The sequence below is a fragment of the Anoplophora glabripennis genome, unplaced genomic scaffold (assembly GCF_000390285.2).
Source record: "Anoplophora glabripennis isolate ALB-LARVAE unplaced genomic scaffold, Agla_2.0 scaffold18, whole genome shotgun sequence".
NCBI classification, from domain to species: Eukaryota; Metazoa; Arthropoda; class Insecta; order Coleoptera; family Cerambycidae; genus Anoplophora; species Anoplophora glabripennis.
Genome location: NW_019416221.1, coordinates 432,451 through 460,140, shown reverse-complemented (window position 1 = coordinate 460,140; position 27,690 = coordinate 432,451). Strand labels below are relative to the sequence as shown.

Genomic DNA, 27,690 nt, shown 5'->3' with positions numbered 1-27,690 from the left:
TACTGCAAGAGTTCGCAAACAAAACCACATCCGTAAGCATCTGATAGTTGCCCACTGCGTGCACACTAAACAAACTCCATTAAAATATTGAATAAAATGAAATAAAACCTACCATTTCTAGAAAAAAATGTTGAAATTAATTTCCATTAGCGCATATACAGGCATGGCACCAACGCATCCAATTTTGGCGAATAATTTTCCAAATTCCAGGTATCCCCTAACTGTGTCAGCAGCTTCAAGTATACGGTTTCGCAATTCTTCCACCGTAGCAATTGGAGTATTGTAAACCAATGACTTCGAGTGACTCCAAAGATAAAAGTCCATTGGAGTTAGATCGGGTGACCGATGTGGCCACAGCACAGGACCAAAGCGTCCAATCCATCGCTGAGGAAACATTTCATTCAAAAGTGTCGTTCCTCTCGTACTTGAGTACTGTGTGGAGGAGCCCCATCTTGAAGACAAAATATGTATGCCCGAACTTGTAATGCCACATCGTCCAATAATTCAGGCAACCGGTTCTCCAAAAAGTCAGCATATGTTCGTCCATTTATTTAGTCGTCCTTCAAAGAAATAGGGACCCACAAGTACATCGCCTATTATGCCAGCTCAAACATTTACCGAGAACCGATGTTGAAAATGAGTTTTCCTAATCGCGTGAGAATTTTCATCGGCCCATATGTGCATATTATGGAAATTCACTTCATCACGGGTAAATGACGATCATCTGTTACACAAACATAAGCAGGAAAGTCTGCTTGATTGGCACATTGCCGTAAAAAACCATTTGCAAAAAGGCATTCGTTGATCACAATCCGGGGGTAAAATCTGTTGAACTGGTTGCAGATGGTAGGGGTGCAACAGCTGGCGCCTGTACGGTTCGAGATGAGGTTCCTACTTGCTGTGTGAGTGATCGAGTACTAATTGTGGGGTTTTCGTCAAGATTTTCCAACACTGCATCTTCAACATTAAGGTTCACTTGCTGATCACGTCTTTCTCCTCGAGGAATAACACTACCCAAACATTTCCAAAGTTTTTAATAAAAAACACAGGATCGGCCTGCATTTTCATTGAATAAATGAACTTTAATTTACAAAAAAAAACGCGAAGATAGAACTTTTTCGTATAAGACTTTTTTGTTACAAATATCATCAGGATGCAGTAGTTTAATTTTATATAGATTATACACGCCACACCCTGTATATTGATGTCGCCAAGATTTAGGAATTTTTCGTTACCAACAGTACCAACCGTTATAATGTTGCTTGTCTATGTCGGAGGTCACGTGGATTTTAAACATTTATTAGGGCTCTGAGTGCTGAATACATTTGATCTATATGTTCTTTGATAAATATCCCTCTTAGCATCTTCAAGTTTATACTGATTAAAGAAATTATAGCCTTATCAGGAAAGTAGAATTATTAAAACATTACAACGATTTGGATTTGACGATAGGTATAATTAACAATACAATAAAATCTACATTGCAAGTGTAAACCCCAAATAAAGAAATTGAATAAATATTAGTGCAAGTTAACTCTACTGTGTACGGTGTTAAAAGTTAAAAAAAACGCGCATAAATTACGTTTTTCTATAGCTGTTTACATTGCCACACAATTATCGTCTACAGATGATATTTGTTTAATAATGTTACCAATTATGACGAATTCGCAAATAATTATAAATAGCTACCTTAGCACGTTAAAGTTTTCTGATTTTTAGAACAGCAAAATAAGTTCACGCAGATGTCTCACTCATAAAGCTGGCTATGATTTTCGCAATGTAATTGTATATGCGTAAGTAATCCAATGTTGTATAAATATAACTAGGTTTATATACTTACTGAGATCCTTTGGGAAAATTATAACCAATGGGATGGCATTGTTTTGAAAACAATTAAAGAATTATTATTCTTTGAGAAATGTGCTTTTTGTATAATTTTTAATACATTTATTTGATTATTTATTTTTTAAAAGTTTTCTCATTTATATATTTACCTATTTGTAGCATTTCTTAAATAGTTTTTACTTTGTCATAATTTGTTAAACTGTACAGACGAAAACATTAACAACAAACAATAAACAAAAAATCAGCTAAAATAAAATTAGTATTACTTATACGGTGCGAGGTTTGTCTTTTTTACAAATAAAAATGGACGTAGGTAATACTCAATACTGGCATTACATATTCTTATTGTTATTATTTTACGATCACGATATTAACAAAACAAAGTTTCTAACGTATTTTTTTACCTTATGGGAAATACAAAATGATTATTGATAATTATTATTGATAGCCCGTGTCATATACATACGGTCCTATACCTATAGTAATCGATTTGTGTTTTGCTATCAGTTCTTAAGCCCGATAAAAAATGTATCGCTTATCTTATCGCTTACATTTTCATTAATTATATTCTTTCCATTTCGGTATGGGACACGCGGATTTTGACAGCAGCGTATTAAGCTAATTTAAATTTTGAATATCAACAAAGTGCTGTGTTATGTGTTGGCATTCTCATTTCTCGATAGGAATTGCAGCATCAGTATGGACAGTTGTAAGGATATTTTGATAGTTTGTAATTTTATACCGAGTTACGGAATGAATAAATCGTTGATATTGTTTTGCGTTCAGTTTTACTTTGGATTTGTGAAATGTTTAGGGTTTAAAGGCTTGCTTCTTCTGGTATTAATTCTTTTATCACTAAATTCCAAGGCATTTAAAGTATTGGAATTAAAGGATCCCTGTCTTTTGGCGATTTACTTTAAAAAATATGGTTTTTAAAAATTAACGTCTGTTAGAAATATATGGATTTTCATTATCGGCATTTTGAGAATTACATTATAAAAAAATTGAAATGAATCAATATTTATTTAATTATATATTTGATTTTAATTCAAATTATATTTTTTTTCACTCTAAATGGTAGCCCATGGCTATATTTTAATGCAAGCACTGGTAATAGGAAAAAAGATATCAACAATCGTTATATTAAAAAAATAATACAGCTGTGTGAAAGATTACCAAAAGGCGAAAAATGAGACATCTGAAAAACATGTTTACATTAAATTTTCAACTATTTTCTCTCCCACTTCAAATATTTTTAATATCGAATTGATTATTATTGATGAATCATTGATCTAGACTTTGGATGATCATAAAGGACGAATCAAATTTTTTTTTACTGAAATCATTAGTACTTTAAATGTCGTCAAGTGAATTGCAATTTTCTACCCATCTGACGTTGAGAAAAATGTTTTATATAGGGTGTTTATTAAGTACTTTAAATGGAGAATAGGTATGTTTAGTCAAAGATGACAAACAGTGCGACACAAAAAAGTTATGGTTATTTAAATCTAGGTACAACACTGTCCTGTGGTGCACTCTAACATTAAACAAAAAACTAAGTAAATATTTGAATTTCTCATCAGCAACACTCCCAGTTTCCCCAATTTCGTCAAATTGCCGTGTTATTGAATAAAAATATATTCAAAATACCAAACAAAATTTTTTTGGATGTTCTAAGTATATCTCAAGAACCATGTCGTTGCGGATCCATGTTCATATGAACTTTATTTCATAAAATTAGTCAAAGATTAACCCAACAAAATTTGTACAAGTACTTAATAAACACCCTGTATATTCGGATTTAATTCAGAACAATTGTCAACAATCTCTTTAGAATCATCGCCAGATCGTAGATGAAAACCAATATAATTAATATAGAAAGTACTAATATAGTATATAGAAAGTAAAAATATTTTTAAAATGTTGTACAGGGTGCCCCATTTTGTGTGGGCTTGCAGATTACAGAGCAAATGCAGATGAATAGAAAATACTAATAGAGATGAATCGCGCTTTTTCCGAGCTTAGTTTGGGAGGCATAAACAAATTTGACGTTATTATATTGGCATAGTACATATAAAACATATTTAAGAAATATTTGAAATAATTAATTTTAATATAAAATGGGATAATCCTCTGTATATTAAAAATTAAAGTTAGCTCAGGATTTGTTTGCATCATCAAACTACTTTGACCTATTTGATAGCGCATCTTATAAAATAGATGGTTTGGCCTACGCCTTGCAGTACCACCAAAAATAGATCACCCATTAGTAGTATCATTTAAACTCACTCAGATTTTTGTACCTTTTATTACTCATACTTATTCACGTGCATGTAATTAGGTACATTACAATAATGACAAGAGAATCAAATTATAGAAATGCAAATTGTAAAAGTTATGAGTAATCACCATGAAGTCATATTGCTCTTCAAATCGCGTTTTTAATTTTTATATCTAGTGATTATTATTAAGTGCTTTCATTACATAGGTGTTCTCAGTTTCGAGTTTGTTTACAAAGATCTTAATTCAGTTAAGAAATTAAGAAAATTGTCTTTGATTTCCATTGTGTACAGTACGTTTAACAAAAGAAGACCGAATATTGAAATACAGACAACATTTTAATGAATGTATTCACTTTTTGTATAGCAATAGTAAAATTCAATAACCTCGTTGCTAGTGACAACAAAAGATGATATATTCGTCCAGATTAGATTAACTATCACAAAAGCAAAGTCACTGCCTGGGGATCTATTTAATGTTGGCAAATATACACTGATTGTCGCTCTCAGTTTATCAAATGAGCGGATCTCATTGATGTAAATCAAGTTGCATCGAATTTAATATGTATCGATAAAGGCACAAGAGATATACTGGTTTGTGTTTTTCTGGTTGATATTTACATAAGTATGAAACGACATTCCATTCGCTTATCGAGGTTTATGATCGTCGAAATAGAGAAATTGAATTGCCCGTAACAATTTTTTACAGGATATTTAATTTGGATGTTTAAATATATTTTAAAATGTTTCATGTCTATAAGTAGGTAATTAGGCGAGCGGTTCACCCCTAAAAAGACGCTTCTAAATGAAGGTAACCGACTAAATTTTTAAAACAAAAACCTACAGCTGAGACTTTCTTTATTTTATAAAGTGTATTTTTATGATAATTTACATATATGTTTTGTATTTTTCGGCGTGGTTGTTATAAACAAAAAAGTTGTAAAAAAAATACTCGCCGAATGGCTTTTATTGTAAAATGGGCCGAAATAAATACTTTTTGTTCTTTGACAAAAATCCGAAAAATGCTTCGCCTCCGAGATATTTACAATTTAATGTGAAAAAAGTGACGAAATTGACAAACATTCGGAATTTTAATCTCAAAAACTACTGAACAATGTTTAATTCTAAAAAAACATAATAATCGGTAAATCTTCTACTTTAAGATCTATTTTTTTGGTATAGGTCAATTATTTTATTAAAGATCTAAAGCGAGTAAAAAATGTTCCATCCAAAATTGATGATGAAACGCTTATTTCAACTCAAGAACTTGTCAAAAATAACGAAAAACTTATTATTTAAAAATTACATAAAAAGAAATTAATATACTTTTATTGCTCTTAATATTTTTGTAAAATAAAAATAAAATAATTATCCTATACAATAAATAAAAAAAAAATTATTTTTCGAGACCGCTAGGTCAATTATTATTATTAGGTTAATTTTACAATTTAAAAAGCTTATTTAGTTTTGGTATAACTCTCAAGTCAATTTTAGCCATTTATAAAACCAAAAATCGAATATTTAAATTAATATTAAAATATAATCTAATCCAAGATATTGTAAAAAGAAAATTTAAATTTGAAGTATCATAATTTTCTTGAAGACTTTTTTTTACTCGCTTTAGACCTCCAATAAAATGATTGACCCATACCAAAAAAAATATATCTTAAAGTAGAAAATCTGCCGATTATTATGCTTTTTTTTAGAATTAAAATCTGTTCAGTAGTTTTTGAGAAAAAATATCCTAAAGTTTGTCGATTTCGTCACTTTTTTCACATTAAATTGTAAATATCTCGGAAACAAAGCATTTTTCGAATTTTTCTCAACGAACAAAAAGTGTTTATTTTAGTCATGTGGCGAGTAAGTTTTTTACAACGTTTTTGTTTATAACAATTGACTGACCACGCCGAAAAATATAAAAAAAATATGTAAATCATCAGAAAAATACACTATAAAATAAAAAAAGTTTCATGCTGTAGGTTTTTGTTTTAAAAATAAATTTAATCGGTTCATGCCTTTATTTAGGGGTGAACTGCTCGAAATCGACGAGGTTAGAAAGAAGAAGCTAGTTACTTATCAGTGTTTCCCTTCAAAGAATTTTTAATATTTCTACATATTTATTTCACGTTAAGTAATTTTACATGGTGCTTATTTCGCTATGACGCCAGGGGCGGCCTAGGCCTACTTGTCCTCAAGGTTATGTCTTCATAACTTTTGCGTATCCAAGTTTTATGTAATTTGATTAAGTTTTCCTGAATCTGCAATCGATTCTGAACAAAAATTGTGCTCGTATTTCATAGCTCAAAAATGAACCGTTTTCGAGTAAATTGGTACTAAAGTATACCCTGCATTAATTTGTAGAAAAACGTATGCAAAGATTTTATTTGTTGCTATCTAGTAGGTGCCTGTCATTATAAAAAACAAAGTTGCTTACAAGCGTATATGTCAAAATTAATTACGGTAGCTACTCGAAATTACGAGAAATTAAGTTTACAAAACAACAAGAAAAATATTTTATAAGAATTTTAACCTTACTTTGGTCTGGTCTATCCTCTGGTTTAGTTCGACCAAACATGTATATGGGTACGGCTAAATAAATATGGGAGCAAGTTTTATAAATATTTCAATGCCGAGTTGCTGCGTCAGCGACCGAACCTGGTACATACTGACAACCTCTTGGTTCTTGAATTGAAATTGGAAAGACTATACTGTCAATTTGACTTGAATTCTTTTGAAACGCTTTTGACAAATTCTTAAATATTTACAGCTGTGGACAATAAAAAGCTTCATACCTAAACAGCTTATGATCTTTTTAAGAAAAGAATTTATGTTTTGTGAGGTTTCTTACAATTTTATTTTGCAACTAAGTGATTTGTACTAAGATAATTTTTCACATGAAACCAAATACTTCTAATTGTAAGAGGAAAATCTAAACGGAAGTATATGAGTAGTTCATGCAATAACGACAAAAACTTATCTTGTGTAAATGAACTTTTATTATGGCTAGAATATTCTTATTTACTTTAATAATTTCATAATTATTTATTCCAGATCCAAACAAGCTTTCATATCATCTGGGCAATATGTGGATATTATTTCTACGTTTGTAAAATCAGACCCAACTATTATGGACTCGTAATCTTATACCTTACATATTTTTATAGTAAGTACTTTTTAATGATAAAATCAGTTATAAAAATATAAGGAGTAAACTTGCCAAATTATTATATTTGTCAATCATTTCAGAAGGGCCTACAATGTATTGGAAAGACACTCAGGTGTATTAACTTAATCGGAACACCTTCAAGATTCAACCATAATGTTTCAGTTCAATGTTTCAATGTTTCACGTTCATAATTTTTTATTGTGCCATTTCCCTCGCATACTTTTGTTAACGATAAGCAATGTATGGCATTTCTATACCACAATTATTTTAAATTGTATCTTCATAAATATCATTGTCATTTAAAACATATTTTTTCAGAAGGAGAATGTGGGAATGTAACTCTCAAATGTGATGGGCTACTTGAATCGGAAAACAGGAAAAAGATCGGCCTGAGTTCTGTGGAAGAAGAAGAAAATATTTACGATATTATACAGACGATTTTGGACAAAGGTGTCTTGCCCGAAGAATCAAACGCAGCATATCGCACGCATATTTATTTTCATGCTTTCATTATTTCGGACGCTGTCTGGATTATTTCTGCATTCCTACTTTTTGGTAAGCGGAAAAAATGACAAATGGGAAGATTTCTTATCCAAAAATAAGGGAATATATTCCCGTCAACATGCCTCGCTTCTCATATACAGCATGTTTAATTTTTTATGTTTTGAATGAGTGTTTAGGCGTAATTCGAATATGATAAAAGATCTGTGGTTAATTTTGAGAAATTGAAAATTTCTCCATTTAATTTCATTATTATTTAACAACTTTCAAAGTTTCCCTTGGTGAATATATTTATAAATTTCATTACGGAATAACATTGTTATTCGGTATAATAACCTCATTTTAAAAATATTCGTACTTTCTCCATTTAGCGGTCACACACGTATTTACAAAACCTATTGTCTATTGATAAATATTGATTGATATATTTATCGCAAACTTTCGAAAAATTCGTCACTAATATGGTTTCTTAAATTCCTCTTTATTTACAATTTTGGCGAATGCGCCAATGTTAGAAGTTATCACCCAAATTTGTTAAAAAATGTGAAGGAAAAAGCTACATTCGTTTACTTTTCTCAAAACACTAAAATATATCAAGCAGACATATATAAGCACTTTGATCAGTTTTTTAAGAAAACAAACTTTATTTATTCTAATACAGAGATCATTTCTAAATACAATAAACGAAAAAAATATTTTCGTAAATAAATTTAAAAAATCCATCTTAAATCTCTATAAATAACATATGTACAGGATGTCCCACTTAACTTCCCCACCCCACTTATCTCGGTTAGTTTTACAGATATAAAAATTTCTTTGAAATAAAAGTTGTAGTGTTTTTTATGAAGTCCGCTTGTTGTCTTCCAATGTATGAAAATGTCTGAACTTACGTGCCATATTCAAGAAAGTTTTCTTGACGGAGTGTGCCTGTCAGGTACTTGTCTTGGTAATCTCTCAAAGCGGCGCTAGCATTATTGTTGAAATATAGGTACTTCGAAAATATTACTACATTCTTCTTTGGTATAATGCATATTTCCCACTTTAATTTGCCGAAAATTAACTCGCTACCCACTGTTTATTGTTATTTTAATTGTCATAAACGTCAAAATAATTATTGGAAACAAAATATCAATAAAATCATGGCAATCTTGACTATGCAATATGCGATTAAATGCAAATACAGGGTGTTTCAGTTCGGGTGAATCAAACTTTAACCACAAATAGAACTCGATAAATAATTCAGAATTGCCTTATAAAGCAAGGGTTTAAATCTCACCGTTTTCACTGTCGGTTTTTTAAATCGTATTATTTAAGAAATTTTTGGTATGCTTAAAACAAATTGATTCAAATTTGGTGTAGTGTTAACATTTACACATGTGCATAATTTACTGTAAAATTTACAAATTCTTGTAGGTCAGTGGCGTAGGAATGGGTATTATTATTGTCAGGCCAAAAATACCTAGTGTGTATTATTATTTATTTATTCCCTCAAAAATTTTTTTTTACAATGTTTACAGGAAGAATTCTGTAACAAGTGGAAAAGCAAAATCTTATGTTTAAGTAACTATACAATTTTAGGAGAATGAGAAAAAAAAATCAAATATCCTAATATTACTATTACTATTACTACTATTACTATTACTATTACTATTGGAGTTAGACTTTAGTTTCCTTAGTTAGAGTTTAGGAGCAGTTAATTTTATTACAACTGTAATTAATATACGACCTAGAGGAATAAATATAGATCGATTGCCTTTATTTGTATGAGCAGTTAAAATGACTGTTATTTTACTTTTACTTTCGTTACCAGTTCTTGCTGGAGCAATTATTATACTTCACACAGATCGAAACTTAAATACTTAATTTTTTGATCCAGCAGGAGTAGGTGATTCTATTCTTTATCAACATTTATTTTGATTTTTTGGCCACCCAGAAGTTTATATTCTTATTTTACCAGGATTTGGGATAATTTCCCATATTATTAGACAAGAAAGAGGAAAAAATAAGCTTTTGGAACTCTAGGTATAATTTATGCAATAATAGCTTTTGGGCTTTTAGGATTTGTAGTATGAGCTCATCATATATTTACTGTTGGTATAGATGTTGATACTCGAGCTTATTTTACTTCAGCAACTATAATTATTGCTGTTCCTACTGGAATTAAAGTATTCAGATGATTAACAACTTTACATGGAACTCAACTTTTTTACAGACCTGTATCTCTTTGAGCTTTAGGATTCGTTTTCCTATTTCCTGTAGAAGGAACACCCACAGGAGTGGGTTTTTTTTACCCCAACTTCTACGCACATGACTTAATAATCATTTGGGATTAATTTTTAAATTCCGTGGACGATTCTACATGCAAAAGGTATACTTGAAAATCGGTATAGTGTATCGTTTTACTGAAAATCTCAGTTGAATGGGAGACCGTTCTTCTGATCTAAGAAAATTACTTTATTAAGGATAGGAAATAAATTTTAAATTATTTATTGAGTTCTATTTGTGGTTAAAGTTTGATTCACTCGAACTGAAACACCCTGTGTATCAAAAACTGTCAAAAATAACCACATAAGTTATATACATTTGTTCAGAATAAAATGTTACATCTAAAAATGTAATAATTTACAGGGTGTTTCGTTAAAAAAATAATAAGTTGTGTCTGTCACATCGACATTTAAATTTATTAATAATTGTTTTTTTGTTACACAAACATAAACTTCATAAAAAACTATAACTTTTATTTCAATAAAATTTTATATCTGCAAAACTAACCGAGACAAGTGGGACTTGTACCATACCCTATAACTACAATTTAAAATATAGTCGTTGAACATATTTTGACTATTCATTAAAATCTACTTCTGTTAAAAAGTTTTTATTTTTAGCTGGGACCTGCTTCCAAATAAAAAAATGCTTGTCCCTCTTATTTTACTGCCCTTGGTTAATAGTAACTTGCTTCGTTATTCTATTGGACGTTATTTCATCGGTGCATTTTGGACTGGACATCTTGACAATTCATGTAAGTATGAATCAAATTTATAAGCCCTTAAATAAATGTTAAAGTCCACTGCTTCTAATGCTACGTGTTTATTAAATATGTGAGATTATTACAAAAATTCTATCTAAAATCTGTTTTCAGAATTTTACCTCTTGGCTCAACTTCATCGGGGTTCAGAACTATCAAGATTTCTCCGAGTACAACAAGCATAGTTCGTCTTACATCGTCCCCCTGTTACCGGCGTTGCTACTTTGCACCCTTTTTTCCAGAGGTCTAGTATTCTGGGTAGGCAATATAATATTGTTCGTCCAGGTTCTGAACAACGCGGTGTTAGCTTTCCAGGACAATCTGGATGGGAACAATCCAAAACATCAATCAAAAATAGGTAAACGTTTCCTAGTAGAAATTATTTTAACATGTAGACACGGACACCTTGTTTATGTATTTAATTATTCATTTATTTACTAATTTAAGATCTGATTTAGGACGGGCTAAAGGTCTTGGTAAAAACCAAAATTTGGACACCTCGGCGTCCCGGATAAGAAACTGGCAACTGTTTTATGGAGCTGTCGACACGACTAGCAGCAGCTCTTCCAGCAAGTCTAGCGAGCGTGACTTCAATTCCAACAACACTATGAGGAGGACTAGTACCAAGGTGAAGATAAAGGAAGGCAAAACCTTTCCCAGTCCCCCACAAACGCCGGACAGTTCTGATTCGTACGAGAAATATGTTAGGTCGATTAGAGATGAGTCTCAGAGGATGAAACCGAACGTAAGTGTGCCTAATGACTAAATGATTGACATGTAAAATAAAACTAAAAATTATGGAGGTCCTGTTGACGTCATCTTCGTTATTTTAAATGGATCACCCTGTATATTATTGCAATTTTGGATTTTACGTCAATTTTTAGGTGAACCTTCATAAAGGTTTCCTATTCTTAAAGTTAACCGTTTTTGATATATTTAATTTTTTTCAAATAAAAAAAAATTAAAAAGGCACTGCCTAATTCAAAAAGATGTGAATTTTACAATAATAAAGTTAGAGCGATAAAATTTATAGGGGACATAACTAAAACCCTAAGCTTCCCTGCCATAATTTCAAAATAACTTTATTTCATACAGAATGGTCGAAATTTAATCCCGAATTTAATCAACTTTAAACCACCTTAATTTATTTTTTTTAAATGGACTGCACAAAAAACAGTAAATACTTTAAAAACCAGAAGAGATAGGTATAGGGAACCATTATACCATTTATCGTCATTAATTTATTTCCTATTTTCAATCGAAACGTTGGCAAATTTTGGAGACTTAAAATATTTTCAATTTTACATTTTTTGCTTTAAGGCAAGTACGTACTATCACGCATATACTGATGTCGCCGAGTCCCTCGACCAAATTCTCGGGAGAAGAACTGAGCCTGATGGTTCACACAAGAACCAATTGTCTTGGTCATATTTTAAACCCCCGGATGAAAGATGTGACATTGAATATAGTTTAAATGATCCAGGAGATTTCAATCGTTGTGGAATACCAGTAAAGCCTACTGCAACATCGAAGCCATTTATTAGTAAGTGGCATTTTCTATTACATATTATTATAAAAAGTAATTATCCAAGCCGAGTACAGTTCTTGCGCGAATTTTGGCACAAAAACAAATTATTCTTTTTATTTTTGTTGCAGGTACAGAATTGTAAGGAGTCTAGTGTAAGTGAATTTATTATTTATTACCTCATATTTTTTTATAGATGTTTTTTATTTAAATAAATGTATATGTAGAATGTGTCTATTGCCGTTTGAATTTATTCTTCTTTATTTAACAGTTTGTTGCGATGTCAGGACTACCTGAATAAAATTGGTGGTTGCATTAGATGGAGTAGTTGTTTCAAGACAACTGAATTTCATTTTAATATTTAATAGATTAGTCAGCTCAGTAACTTTAAAGTAGAAGAAATTTATTGCAAATTTTGAAAAAAAATCACCATTTGAAGATGTTATAACGCACCTGTAACTTTTTTAGTTTAGCTTAATTCGGTGAAACCCAAATGGAGTATCGCAAATCAAAAAAAATATATTTTTTATCGAAATAAAAAGGTTTATATTTTTATTTTGACTTTCTGCCGTCAGCTACATCAAATAAAAAGCACTTTTCGAAATATTCATCTGAAAATCAATAAAGGCTTTTTTAGATGATTTTTTTTTAATATTCTACTAGTCGGTTATTTTGTGATCGTTAAATGAGAAATAACATCCTAGAATACTATGAATATCTTGAACGCCCTATTTAAAACGCATTGCCATGGAAATAATTCAATATTAGGAATTACAAATAACTTCTGTTAACATCAGTATAGATTAAAAGTTAAACAAATGTTATACCAGCTACATATAAAAAAATTAAAATAAGTAACGAACAATTAGGATATTAAACGTTGAAGGCGCCACGGGTGTTACAGGATAATAACACCCTTAGTCGCGTACATACCCCTCAATTATTATTGAAGATACAAAATTGCGATATTCACGAACTTGATCAATTTGTTAAATGAAATCTTCTGATCTAAACAGATTTTCGATATATTCTTATCTTCTTCAGTTATAGAAAAAAAACGGCTTACTTGTGACGCACTTAATTTCTTTTTTTCGAGTTTTCGAGTTACGAAATAATTAGGTATATCTTTTTTTATAGAAATGGAATTGTTTGCAAAAAGGTTAAAGTCATTTCTTATTTTCTAAACTAAAAAAAGGTGAAGTTGTCCACAACTACATATAAACAAATGCACTGCTAGATAAAATCTATCTATGTAGAAAAATAAAGTCGTATACTAAATAGGGTTAAATAAAACTATTATTTATAAAAAATTCAATAAAAGTTTGACAAAAATGTCAAACGCACAGCTCCCATTATCCATTTGCCTATTTTTAAAATTCCTAGTTGCATTAAAACAATCGCATACTGAGTGAACTTTTTGGCATGAACTCTTCTAATTAAATTTTTTGAGATCAGTCCTGGAATTTCTACTCAAAAATTAGAGAATTTGTATCGAAAAGAATTTTGGCCTAAAGTAAGGGGAGTATACACTTTTTAATATGGACATTTGATATTCCCTTTAATGAAATTTGTTATGGTAGAAGTATGTATAGTCTTTCAGATTCAATTGAAGAAACAAGAGGTTGGCAGTATGTACCAGGTTCGGTCGATGACGCATCAAATCGGCAATGAAACATTTGAAAAACTTGTTCCCATATTTATTTAGTCGTACCCATATACAGGTCTGGTCGCCCAGTTGAATAATGAGCACGGGGGCAAACGCGACACAAACACGGCCGCACTGGGCAACCTGGCCATAAATTCAGTTGACAACAAATGGCCTAGCAGTGCAGTGCAGCAATGCGGAATTTGGTGTGATTCAGGCAATTGTAATTTATTATAGGCACCTTCTGTTAATCATTCATATTACAATTGCGAAAAGGAGAAATAAGAGGGATATTTCGTTTACTAATATTATTACAACATGGCATTTTGGAGGCCTTTTGAAACGTAACAAAACGTAATTCTACACACTATATACAAATTATTATAATTTTTTACCTTTAGCAGAAAACTTTTTTAGGGAGCCCTACAAAACTCATTAAATTTTATTGCTAGGCGTTTTTATACATGTTCAACTGACTTCGGAAAGACTATACCTATAATTCCCCGTGACTCACCCTATATTAACTCAACTATTTTTATATCATATCTATGCTAATAATAAATGAACAAAAGTAATTTATGTTTAGATAAGCTGAAGGAAAATCAAACGTCATATATAAGAGAAACTGTTTGTTTAGTGGTTTAGTTTAATCCCAAATTGTTCTATACCCACATTCTATACTTACGAGTCACTGATAAAAAGAATATTCTACGTAGGAAACGACGAAGTCTAAGTGTTATTTTTATTTATTACTTCAAAGTATCTAAGTAACATTTTTAAACAATATATCATTTCTAGATATTCATCGTCTCATTATTATATTTCCTCAATGAATTTAATTCATTTGCAGATATATATACAGTGACTCATCAAAAACAGTCCCAATTTTTATTTTTTTATGTGAAAGTAAAATGACAACCATCAAATAAATAGGTTTGTTTGAATAAATGTCCAGTTGATATGGCGACCAATGTTTTTAAGAAGTAACATTTGCTCACACCTTCAATTCTATGTGTAGTTTTAATTTTATTATTATAGTAATGTCAAATTATAATACCAAAATATAATCAGAAATCATGTATACCTTTAATTTTAATTTAAGTAGTTCGAAATAATAGATATAGCTTTTGAGATTATCTATAGATTATTTTATATTAAGTCAGACTATAACAAAACATCATGGAATGAACACATGAAATATTTTTCTATACCTCCTTAACTGCCACTTTACATATCGCAAAATGCCACTCCAAAATAAAGATTATAAACAGATTAGTAATAAATTAAATAAAATAGACCGAATACCGTTCAGTTAAATTGCTGATGCAGTTCACTATTTCCATTTTTTACTGAATATTAAAACATAAATTCAGTAATTAATTTAATTTATAATATATTAAACGTATTTAATTTATTGCCTACCTCTACCTTTCAAACACAGTGTTTGTTCTACCTATCTAACTAGCATTCTAGTTACTATTTCTTTTACGTCTTAAAATAATAATATTTGATGAGTGAAACAATAACTGAATGTCAAAAAAAGTAATTTACTGAAACAACTATTTAGAAATACTTTTGGAGATTCTAAGATAATTATAGCAAATCTGTAAAGCCTAGGAATTCCCATTTTTTATCAAAACGTTATTACTACGTACCCAAAGTACATTTTTCTTTGAATAATTCAACATAAATTCGCAGGAATATAACTGCTGCTTTACTCATGGGGGGTCCTGTCCATTCTACCTTTATATAATAATATATTATTATTGTCGATCATAAATATACTAGGTGTATATTTTACAATAGTAAATAATAAAAATTGCCTTTCCTTTGAAATTGTTTGCGTAAAATAACAGTTATCGATATCGCTTTTAATTATCTAGTCAGATAATATTAATCCTTTAATGACTGCTGTACGGTAACACTACAACGTCAGTTTTTAAACCTCCTTTTGGCAATAGTGATTGGAGATGGAGCTGCCCGCAAACAAACGGATTTTGGGAAGGACAGCCGCCTGTTTAGGCGTGGTAAGCAAATAATAATCATTAGTGTTTTTTAAAATTAGCAAAAAAATTTCCAGAATCTTTAGTTCTTAGGACGGATTTTTTTAAATGTTTTTTAGAATGTATTTTCTGAACTACCATACGCTTTTATGTAAAAAAATAACTTACATTGTTATACTATTAAAAAAATAATTATCTTTTATTTTAAAATATGTTTTTTCTGTCACAAGAACACACTTAAGGGGGAAGAGGGGTATGCATATGTCGTAATCAGATTGGAAAATCCATCGTTTTATAAAAAGCCTAGACTTTTTATAAAATTTCCTAATTCGTTGACTTGCGTTATTTTGGAAAGGGATTGGGCATTTTATAAAAAGACGAATATCTCAAATAAAAATCGTGAAATTTTAGTCCATTTATAAAACTGTTCAATTGTTTTAGTTGTTTTGTAAAATGAAATGATAATAGGTTTACATTAAAATTTGAAGGAATATTACATCTTAAACATATAACTTTTATATTATTTTGTATTTATATACCTAATATAGATAAAACCGATAAAATGTGTATGGCATTTATAAATAAATTTGCAATATAGAGAAAATAAAATTATTATTATGATTAGGTACAGGGATTAGCATGGGCGGCTATGTCCCTAGCAGCAATAATATTATACAAATGGTCACCAACTTTCGACGATGCGACAACTTACACGCGAGAAATTGGATTATTACTGTACGTGGTTTTTATACAAGGTAAGTTCTATGCACCGTATGCACCGCATAAGGTGTTCAAAAACTTATTTTATACAGATAACTCCTATATAAAGCAAAAATGCATGCTTTCGAATGTATCGATGTGCAGCATCCACACTATACGTCATTTGTTTACGTCTGACGTTGGCAAGTCTACTCTCTCAAGTTCGCATTCTCAACCAAATTCACTCAGTTCAAATGGCCGTACGATCTGGAGCTTACTTCATCGGTACTCAAACAATGATTATTATTAACTAATACATTTTTAACAATAGTCTTGTTTTGTCAACACCTATCCTTATTAAAAATAAATATCTAAATTCAGGAACATCCTATATTTTAGACCCAAATTCTTTTAAGCAGTTTTAATAGGTATTAACAAATATGAAAAAATTATTAAACACCAAGAAAAATATTCTCATGTATTTTTATTTATGGTACATTATTCTGAAAGACCCTGTATATACACATCCCACCAACTTTGTTTTTTTTTGCAGATACGTTGCCAAACACAAACTTCGTCATTAGACCGTTAGATTTTACAATTTTCATGTGGATATATTTCATTATGAGCGTAGGATGGGTAGCCCTATCACTTGATCAATTTGTAGGTAAGAAACTCGCAGAATATTGCTTAGCTTTTACATTTCAGTTACGCCTCTCTTTGATTAATCTGGTTTTGTTCTATGCGGTTGTAAGCAACCCACAGTAAATTGTCAGATTTATATCATTTTACTGGTAAATATCATCTTCAACTGTTGATTAGATTTTTGGTCATTCTGTCACTGTAAATTAAAAAAATTGCAAATGAACTCCTGGATCACAGCGATTAATCAGAATTTATTTTAATTAAAAAAAAGTTATTTTTGCCTATTCATAATTTTAAAATTTTGTAATGAATAGGTAGTGATTTTACTCAAAAAACTAGTCTTTGACGGTTCACGCATGTCTCGGTTGACTCACTTGGCACACTATTGAATTGCGGCTCTCTCTGACAACCGCAGTGGGCACTTTTTTCATTTAAAATGTAGCAAAATATCCGAAAAAATAACTAGATAAGAAATGCTACTAAAAGTGTACATTTCATTGAAGGGTCAATTGTAGGTTTCACCATCAAAAAATTGGGCCTTTGTACATTATGCCTTAAAACCTTTTTATTGATTTATAATGAAATTACTTATATTAGTCTGATATACAATGTTACTATTACCAAAAAAGATTAACCAAATGACGTTTTTTAAACGTATCTTTTAATCTTGGTTTTCTAATCAAACAAGATACGAAGATCTAGCCACGGATAGAAAATTATTAAAAAAAACGGTTAAAACAATATTACGTTTTCAATTCGTTGAATTAATGAACTAATTTTAATATCACAAAATTCACACAAGATTTGAATTTTGAGCGCCATTTGTGCGGAAAAGTGTTGCCAACGAAAAAAAAGACAGCTGACAGTTTAAGGTTATTAAAATTGGAACGTTTTCATTGTTGAGCGATATTTTAAAAATAATGAAGGTTTGGCAGCCTCAATTCGCAATTTTCGTACAAAAAATGGTGATAAATATGATTCAACTTCATCAACTGTGAAGAAATTAATATTTTTAAATTTTCTTGCAGCTATACACTACAACAAAAGGCGGCAAAAACCCATAATTTTAATGTGGAGCATCTTAACACTGATCGTTTCATTGATCGACTTAATTTTCACCTGTCTCCTTGTGAGAGATTATTCAACTTGCAACGAATATTCGGAAGATACTTATAACTATAGTTGCTATTTAGCATTTGGCATAGCAATGACTCTAGCCGCAAGAGGGTACACGCTTTGGTTGGTGAACGTCATATTTTCCTTCTACATGCTTAGAACGGCCGTAAATGTAAGTATAGTTAACACCAGAACCACCCACCACTTATGAACAGTATACGCTGTACAAGCTAAGCACCTTGTACACAAAGCACTTATTGAAGTGCTTAGTGTAATAATTATCTCAGGAAAGTGCTTTAAATTACCTAAGCACTTGAAGCACTTTGAAAGGAATTATACAGGGTGTAGCGTGTGTTTTCTATAAAAATTGAACTACAGCTTCCTGACGATATTTGTAATAGAAAAGTCTTATACGAAAAAGTTCTATTTTTGCGTTTTTTTTTTTTCGTAAATTAAAGTTCAATTATGTTTAATTTTTATAGATTATACACGCCACTCCCTGTATAGATTACTGTTAAATGTAAAATTGAGAGACTTTTCAAACAAATTATTACGATGGTACACTATTTGAAAAACTGAAATCGACTTGTCTTGGAAAAGGTACTTTTTGTAGGCCTTTTATTCGATTCTATTTTATTCTAAATTCCAATATTGGAATCATTATAAATATAAGAAGCAATATTTTTCTAAGAGAAGGTTGGAATGGGTAAACTGTTTTTATATTATTTGTATGTTTTATAGATCGAGAAAAGGAAGGATAAGTTTGCCAACTTGTTTTCCGATCACAGCATACCGCGGGTGACCATCCCAAAAGCAAATAATACCGCTCCTATTCGCAGAAGTGAAGAATTGGAACCGAATTTTCTGAACCATGACAATTCTTTTCCGTCATTTCTGTACCCAACCGACAAGTTGGACCAAGAGGATACTCTACGATCATTCCAAAGTAGAAGTGACAGAAGCAATGAAAATAGGGCTCCGTCGTTCCTAAGTCGTGGTGAAAAGTTTAGTTATTAATTTGTGAAATTATAATCTAATCGTTAATTCGGGATATACCTACATTTGTACAGAGATTGTATAGTTCAAAGGACCGTGGAGGGAAGGTCGGACTTTTACTAACCACCTAGTGTCGGTGATTCTAACCCGTAGTTACAAATAAAGTCGATGGTGGCGCTAATCACACAAAGGTAGATCTGGGTACTTTAGATGCTAGTAACGTCACTAAATTAGAGTCACTTTAAGTCCTTCACTAATTCATTTTTTAATTGTTTAACAAGATTAGAAATAGATTTAGGAAATGGTGTCTATCTGTGAAATAGAACACCTAGATTTTTCTAACATTTTACCATTTTTATGTAAGAAGGATAAAGAAGTTCGATGTGTTTTCAATCCATGCCCTCCTCAACATTTAGTATAAGAGAAAATATATTAGTATAAGAATTATATTTTTAATTTTTATATATATTGCGCATTTATTTAAATTTGTCTGTACAATGCGAACCATTTTCAGCAAAAAAGTCTGGATTTTTATTGTGATCAAAGACAAGTCAAGGACATGTCTGGATAAATATTTTTAACGAAATGTAGCAAATAATAATCACAAATCTATCAATAAATATAATATAATAGCTAATATTAATAAAATATGTAGTAATGACATTTGCCTTTACAATTTCCAAGTCAGAGGAGACGTCCAGGAAGTCCATCCTGAGTGACCTTTGACTGACTTGATCATTTTATATTTATAGGATAATAAAGTCTTAGATCATAGGTGAGAAATTATTTTTTATATTATTTATTATTCGAAATAAAATTTTTGTATAAATATCAATCATTAGGAATTAGTTTTATTGAAACCTTGTCAGGTATTATCTAAGAATTAAGAGATAATACCGAGCCCAAATATTTTACAAGCTCCGATTAGAAACTTTATTGTCCCAGACGTAATTGTTAAAAATAGATGATCTCGTACATCATAAATTCCTCAAAATTTATTTTGCAATTTAGAAAAATGCGATATAAGGACAATACGCGACGTGCCGAGGTCGGTACTGTATGTCATTATCCTTAAACACCCGTGATGCCTTCCACGTGTAATGTCTTGTTATTTCACGCGAAAATGTTTTGATATACAGATCTGTTGTGACATTTGACATTTAGTCTGTATTGATGTCAACAAATGTGATCAATCATTAGAAGCCATTTTTCTCAAAAACCAAGCATTTAATTTAAAAATAGTGTAGAATAAGTTGCAATGTAAATAAAATATAGTCATTTTGAAAAATTTCCAGAGTAGAAGTTATATTAAAAATAGACTTATGGAAGACTATGATTTTCACAATAATTTGTAAAATCGATAGAGCTTTTGATTCGTACACTTCACTCTAAATATAAAACAAATGGCTTTCGTAGTTATAGAAAAAATAAAGAAAAACCAAAAAACATTTTTTTTTTCAAGATCTTGTATCTCTAAAAGGAAGCCTTTAGAAGAAAAAGTGTATACTTCAAAATAATATTATTTTGACAAGAATAATATTCGTTTTTGGGATGAGTTGAATCACCTATTTCAGAATTCGTTGAAAGCATTACCAAAAATTAGAATTAATTAGGTTTTAAAAATTATGAAAACAATGATTTCATATATGATATAACTGTCATATATTTTAAAACTCAAAGTCAACTTTTCTGAAATTGGAATGGTAAATTTTGAAACTGAATTACTATTTTCTGTAACAGAATATAATTTAACACTAACAAAAAAAAATAAATATCCAAAAGAATTAGACAGATGGAAGCAAAATATAAAATTTACATTTTGGTTATAAATTATCTGATACAAAAAAGATGAATCATGAATCAATTATTATTCTTAGATTATGACTGTTTTTGACTAATCACTAATTCATATGAGAACATCATTATTCTCATATGAATGAAACTGAAATTCAAAGAAGTTAGAGATTTTAAGGTACGACAGAAAAGTTTGTATGTATATACAGAGTGTTCTGAAAAACACCAGCATAAAGGGCCTGATAGAATTTCAAAAAAGATTACAATTTGTCCCTATGAACCGTGGGCGTACCTTTTCCCGTTTTCAAGATATAGGGCGTTGAAAATAACTTTTTAGAATCTAGTTTCGGTCCTGTCTTCCACAAAATTATATATAGGGTGTTAAAAAAGTTTGGAACCCCCCCCCTCTATCTCAGATTGCTCACTCAAAACCCTGCAACTTTTGTCCTAATCATTTTTTTGTTTGAGCAGTATTTTTTGAGATAGAGGGGAGGGTTCCAAACTTTTTGAACACTCTGTATGTATTCTGCCGTATCAGTGTATGAGTAAAATGCAATTTAATTTGAATACCGCTATCTTTACCGTGAAACTGATGGGACAAATATAGTACGCATAGTTTCATTAACTCTAAATATATATTTAATAAAGCATTTCCAGCAAGGTAAAAGGCACTTGAGATAACTCGTCAAATATTCTGCGAAGCGTATTGCTATTTAATAATTTATATATTAACTGATATCACACAGAAGACCTAATTCATTATCTAAAATACAATAATATCCAATACTTTTTCTAATGTATTAAACAGTTCTGCTCTAGTTTTAATATAAGTTTCGCCACTGTGACCATCATGACTGATCCAACTGATACAACCGACTTTCTGTCCTTCAGGTGAGTGTTTCAAATTAAATTCGTTCATTCATCTTAGATATTTCACTTTAACCACTTCAGTTCCAGTTTGCTCCAGTAAGGATCAATTTTCTCAAACTGTTGAAACATCATATTAATAATTTTTATGAACTAATCTTATTTTCGATTTTTGGTACCTAAAGACGCAGCTGTATAGCGTATAGAGTTCTGGATGATTTACAAGTTGTATCAAGGTTTAAATTTCTGATAAAATAAAGAACATAAATGATTAACAAAAACAATAATTTAGAATTCGTAGAATAGATTAGATTTATTTATTTATAGTCGAGATATTGCTCATTCTTTATATTTCCTGTGTATGGAATACAATACACAATTCCATGAGTTGTCTTGAAAATACAACTTTTTATCACGGATTTTTCGAGGTTATACCGTTGAGAAACATTTCAGCGACAGTACTTCGCAGGTATACAAAAAAGAAAAATGGCCTGTTCCAAAGACTAGACCTATCCTTATTTATATTGACGCGCTGAATAACCCTTCACTTTTCTAAAACAGCGAAAAACCACTAGCCCAGTCATTATAGACATGAAAGAGCCTGTTTCGGGAAAAAAATACTATTAGAAGTTTCTCTGCGGAATATTGTTCGGAAACCTGTTATAAATAAAATATCAAAAAATCAACTCGAGGCTAGTTGGGAAACTTTGTTTTAACAGTGGTCAAAGTTATGGAAAAGTGGTTTTTTGACTCACGTAAAAAAGCTATTATTCATAGCGAAAAAAAGTTTATACAAAAAAGGTAGGTATTAAATAAGCCTATAAAATGAGAAAAGTCCGATTAAATTCCGATAATTTGTTTATGCACAAGAGCTCAAAAATGGTCGAAAATTGCCGTTTTTTTCAATTGCTAATAATTAATGCAATTTTCATCGCAGACACTTGTAATTCAGGATTTTTGAGGCTTTTTACACCCTTAATAAGTGGTAAAAATTTCAGCTCGAAAGCTTCATTGGTTTGGCGTTGGCGGAATTTGTTATCTAAGAAGATGCTATTTTCAATTCATTTTTCCCAAGCTCACAGGCGTTGTAGGGTTTTGATCATTAGTTGTTTTTGTACCTAAATAGTTGTATTGACATAGGCATTTACTGAGAATTTAGTTTTTCAAATTTAATTTGTTTAAAATTGACTTTGAAAAAATGTTAATATTTATTAAATTGTTAAGATAGGTAATTATTATAAAATAAAATAGTAACCTCTTTACTTTAGTTTTCTTCGAATTTAAAAAAAAATCGTTGTTGTAAGTTGATTAGAAGCTGAGATAATTTTTTTTATTTATTTAATCGCAGTGACCTTAATTATTAATATTAAGAGCCGAAATTTGGAGAGAGTATACATTAAGAGCTATATTTTCATGTCCTACATTAACATTAAGGTGAATTCAACTATTTAATTTCGAAAAAGAAGATAGCGGCGATGCGTTCTATTACTTGGTCTAGCGAACGAGTGGGGAAGGCGAGGCTTAGCATGCGCGCTTAACGATGTAATAAATATTAACATTTTTTCAGTCATTTTTAAACAAATTAAATTTGAAAAATTAAATTATCAGTAAATGCATATGTCAATACAACTATTTAGGTACAAAAACAACTAATGATCGAAACCCTACAACGCCTGTGAGCTTGGGAAAAATGAATTGAAAATAGCATCTTCTTAGATAACAAATTCCGCCAACGCCAAGCTAATGAAGTTTTTGGGCTGAAATTTTTACCACTTATTAAGGGTGCAAAAAGCTTCAAAAATCCTGAATTACAAGTGTCTGCGATGAAAATTGCATTAATTATTAGCAATTGAAAAAAGCGGGCAATTTCGGCCATTTTTGAGCTCTTGCGCATAAACAAATTATCGGAATTTAATCGGACTTGTCTTATTTTACAGATTTATTTAATACCTACCTTTTTTGTATAAACCTTTTTTTTTCTATGAATAACAGTTTTTTTACGCCAGTCGGAAAACCACTTTTCCATAATTTTGACCATTGTTTTAACAAAGTTTCCCAACTAGTCTCGAGTTGATTTTTTGATATTTTGTTTGTAACACGTTTCTGAACGATATTCCGCAGAGAAACTTCTAATAGTATTTTTTTCCCGAAAAAAAGCTATAATGATTGGCCTACACCTTTAAATACAAAAAACGAATATGATACAAATAAATCATTATAGCCAATTCCAAAATTTTGTGTAGACGATTCAGATTTAATCTAATTTGATCTGATCTACAATATACATTTAGCAGCAGCTGTTTTTATGTTCTACAGAAAACGTTCCGAGCCCAAATATCCTTCGGCGCCATCTCCCGAATCCGAGGTATATAAAAAATATGGAAAAAGAGGAATTGCGGTAATATTTAACCACAAGGAATATGACAAGAAAGACATTCCAACAAGAGACGGAACAGACAAAGACCGCGATGATCTTTACACAACTTTGAAAGAATTACAGTTCGATGTTAATGCTTATGATGATTTACGTTCTGCTGAAATTGCTGAGACTCTCTCAAGAGGTAAGTCGAATTATAATAAAAAAAATTAAAAATACAAACTCCTGCAACAGCTTTTTTAATGTAGATGGCTGACTTTTTACTAATTTCATAAAGATCCACAAACATTTTTCAATAAAATTAAAATCTTATACAGGGTGTGGCGTGTATAATCTATAAAAATTAAACAACAGCTTCCTGGTGGTATTTGTAATAGAAAAGTCTTATCGCCTTTTTTTTTGTAAAGTTCATTTATTCAACGAAAATAAAGGCCGACCCTGTGTTATTTATTAAAATAATTGGAAATGTTTTTATGCGACCCGAGATGCAACCTTATAATTTAAGTCGGTATAATCTAATACTAGTAATACTAAGAAGTTACGTTACATTGTCAAAAAATTTGTGCAGTCAACTGATTTTGTATTTGTATTGAATTCATTATTCACTTAATTATTAAATATTAAGCATCGTCCATCGACCCGTCAGTGTTAAAAAGTGAAAGATTCTAGACAAAAGTTTTTATTTTGTAATTCCACGATAGTGACAGTGTAATTTTTATAAAGAAGTAAAAAATAAGAATAGCGTGCCGATTACATTAAAAACGAGATTCTTATTTCTTACTTATTTTACAATGAACCGAGAAAACAATGCATTTACTAATTCCGAACGTGTCGATATGGTGTTAGCGTATGGTGTAGCCGGAGAAAATGCGCTCGCGGCGACTAGGTTGTACCGGGAACGATGGCCACAACGTCATACCCCCATGTGCAAATACAATCGTACAGTGTGTTCAGCGGCTGCGAGGTACGGGAAGTGTTATTCCTCGAGGAGAAGGACGTGGTCAGCAAGTGAACCTTAATGTTGAAGATGCAGTTGTTGGAAAATCATGTCTAAAACCCCACAATTAGTACTTGACTATTCGCAAAGCAAGAAGGAACCTCGTCTCGTACCGTATCTGCAACCAGTTCAACAGACTTTAACCACTGGATGTTTGTGGAACAGATGAGGGGACATTTACCTGTGTTGAAGTGAATTTCCATAATATGCACATATGGGCCGAAAATCCTCACCCTATTAGGGAAACTCATTTTCAACATCGGTTCTCGGTAATAATGTTTGAGCTGGCATAATAGGCGATGTACTTGTAGGTACCTATTTCTTTGAAGGACGACTAAATGAACATATGCTGACTTTTTGGAGAACCGCTTGCCTGAATTATTGAACAATGTGGCATTACAAGTTCGGACACGCATATTTTATCTTCAAGATGAAGCTCCTCCACACAGTACTCGAGAAGTAACGACACTTTTGAATGTAATGTTTCCTCAGCGATGGATTGGACGCTTTGGTCCTGTGCCGTGACCACCTCAGTCACCCGATCTAACTCCAATTGACTTTTATCTTTGGAGTCACTTGAAGTCATTGGTTTACAAAGTTTAAAATTATATATCACCGAATGGGCCTATTGAACTTTAATTTACGAAAAAAAAACGTAAAATAGAACTTTTTCGTATAAGACTTTTCTATTACAAATATCGTTAGGAAGCTGTAGTTTAATTTTTATAGATTATACACACCACATCATGTATATCCTCATATAATAGCTACACGTTTTTAGGTAGATCCCATTAGGGCAATAGCAATGTGAAGCAACTTTTGGTAAAAACTTTTTAGCCACGCCTTATAAAATCTCTTCAAACCTTGCAAAGACAGTATGAAAGAATGTGCCGTTCTTGTTTTTTATTTTTAGTAAAGGACATCGACCACTCTGAACACGAGTGCCTAATAGTCATTGTTATGTCGCATGGCGAGTTGGACAAATTTTATACTAAAGATGAAACTTTTCCGGTTAGAAGTTTGTGGGAACCTTTCTTTAAAGTGCCTAGCCTAGCTGGAAAACCAAAAATGTTTTTCATTCAGGTAAGTCCGTATAATTATATATCTCAAATATTATCATGCAGCGTATTTGTTTCCCACAATATCGTTAATTAAAATATTTTTTATGCCCGAAAATTAGATATATCTGTTGAACTAATTTCTTTCATATTGTACAAGTAATTGAAAATTTAAGTAATGTTGTAGAAAAATATGATACCACCTACTATTTTAGTAAAGAAAAGCATTATTTTTTTTTATAATTACACATGGCTATCTACAGTGTTTTTTTTACACAATAGTCGCGTGTTTTTCGTAAAAAAGTGAAAATCCTAATCTCTATAATCTCTATTTCAATGCTTACATTGCCTGGGAGGCTTAAAGTATTATCTGAAAAATATGGAAGAAATCCGTTTACAATAGATAAAAAAATAGCAAACCTAAAAACAACTACGATTTAAATAAAATCGATCATTTTTATAGAGATTATACCGAAATACTATAACTGCACAGTAAAATCGGTGTGAATGAAAACAATAAAGGTGGGGAGTATATTGTCACTCAATATTGAGCATTTTAATCATTTTACTCATTTGTGAAGATATTTGAACTAAAACTGAGTACTTTCACTTAAATATAGGTACCCTTTAAATAAATTCTCCAGATGATCTCGTATTTGGTACACTTGTACCTAAACCCTACCCCATTGTATGGTTGTCGTGCGTTGTCTTTGTTTATTCCCATCGTCCCCATTATGTTATGTAGTGGCGTGGTGTATGACGTGTAGTGCTGGACAAGTGGCCTGCATATTAGCTTGAATATACTTTTTTCTAATTTCAGGCATGTAGAGGAAATAAACCTGACCCAGGAATAACAGTTGGTTACGATGAAATGGACGCTAGGAACAACGGGCAGAAGTTGTATTCAATACCAATATCAGCAGATGTGCTGGTTATGTATTCTTCATACGAAGGTAACCCTTAATTTTTTTGTTGTAATTATCAAATAAGGTCACATAAAATTCCTACCGAAAAATAACAAAAACAAATGTCAGGTTACTTCAAAAATACTATAAATTTAAAGCTAAAAATTTTGTAGCGTCTTTATTTAAATCAAAGACTATTTGATCAGCATTTTCTCTTAAAATCCACGGACAAATATATATATATTAT

The 27,690-nt window shown here is 30.9% G+C and overlaps 3 protein-coding genes across 3 annotated transcripts in view; all 3 read left to right on the top strand.

The window, feature by feature from the left end:
• Positions 1-2,436: 2,436 nt before the first annotated feature.
• Positions 2,437-12,517, top strand: LOC108908216. The gene is made up of 8 exons (XM_018712165.2): positions 2,437-2,554; positions 7,176-7,287; positions 7,609-7,845; positions 10,677-10,810; positions 10,931-11,174; positions 11,275-11,561; positions 12,137-12,359; positions 12,473-12,517. Exons 1-8 carry the CDS (start codon positions 2,501-2,503, stop codon positions 12,484-12,486), a joined length of 1,305 nt encoding a protein of 434 aa, XP_018567681.1. The 5' UTR covers positions 2,437-2,500; the 3' UTR covers positions 12,487-12,517.
• A 4,719-nt stretch (positions 12,518-17,236) lies between these two features.
• LOC108908211 lies at positions 17,237-20,286 on the top strand. Its single transcript, XM_018712159.1, has 3 exons — positions 17,237-17,355; positions 18,362-18,621; positions 19,191-20,286. The coding sequence occupies exons 1-3, from the start codon at positions 17,295-17,297 to the stop codon at positions 19,464-19,466; spliced, it is 597 nt and encodes a 198-aa protein (XP_018567675.1). The 5' UTR covers positions 17,237-17,294; the 3' UTR covers positions 19,467-20,286.
• Positions 20,287-21,963: 1,677 nt separating this feature from the next.
• Positions 21,964-27,690, top strand: part of LOC108908184 (caspase-1) — a 6,184-nt gene continuing 457 nt past the window's right edge. Inside the window, exons 1-5 of the mRNA XM_018712121.1 lie at positions 21,964-22,130; positions 24,423-24,667; positions 25,646-25,749; positions 26,318-26,563; positions 27,359-27,491. Coding sequence (XP_018567637.1) covers positions 22,090-22,130; positions 24,423-24,667; positions 25,646-25,749; positions 26,318-26,563; positions 27,359-27,491 — 769 coding nt within the window. The 5' untranslated portion in view covers positions 21,964-22,089. The remainder of the gene's footprint in view (positions 22,131-24,422; positions 24,668-25,645; positions 25,750-26,317; positions 26,564-27,358; positions 27,492-27,690) is intronic.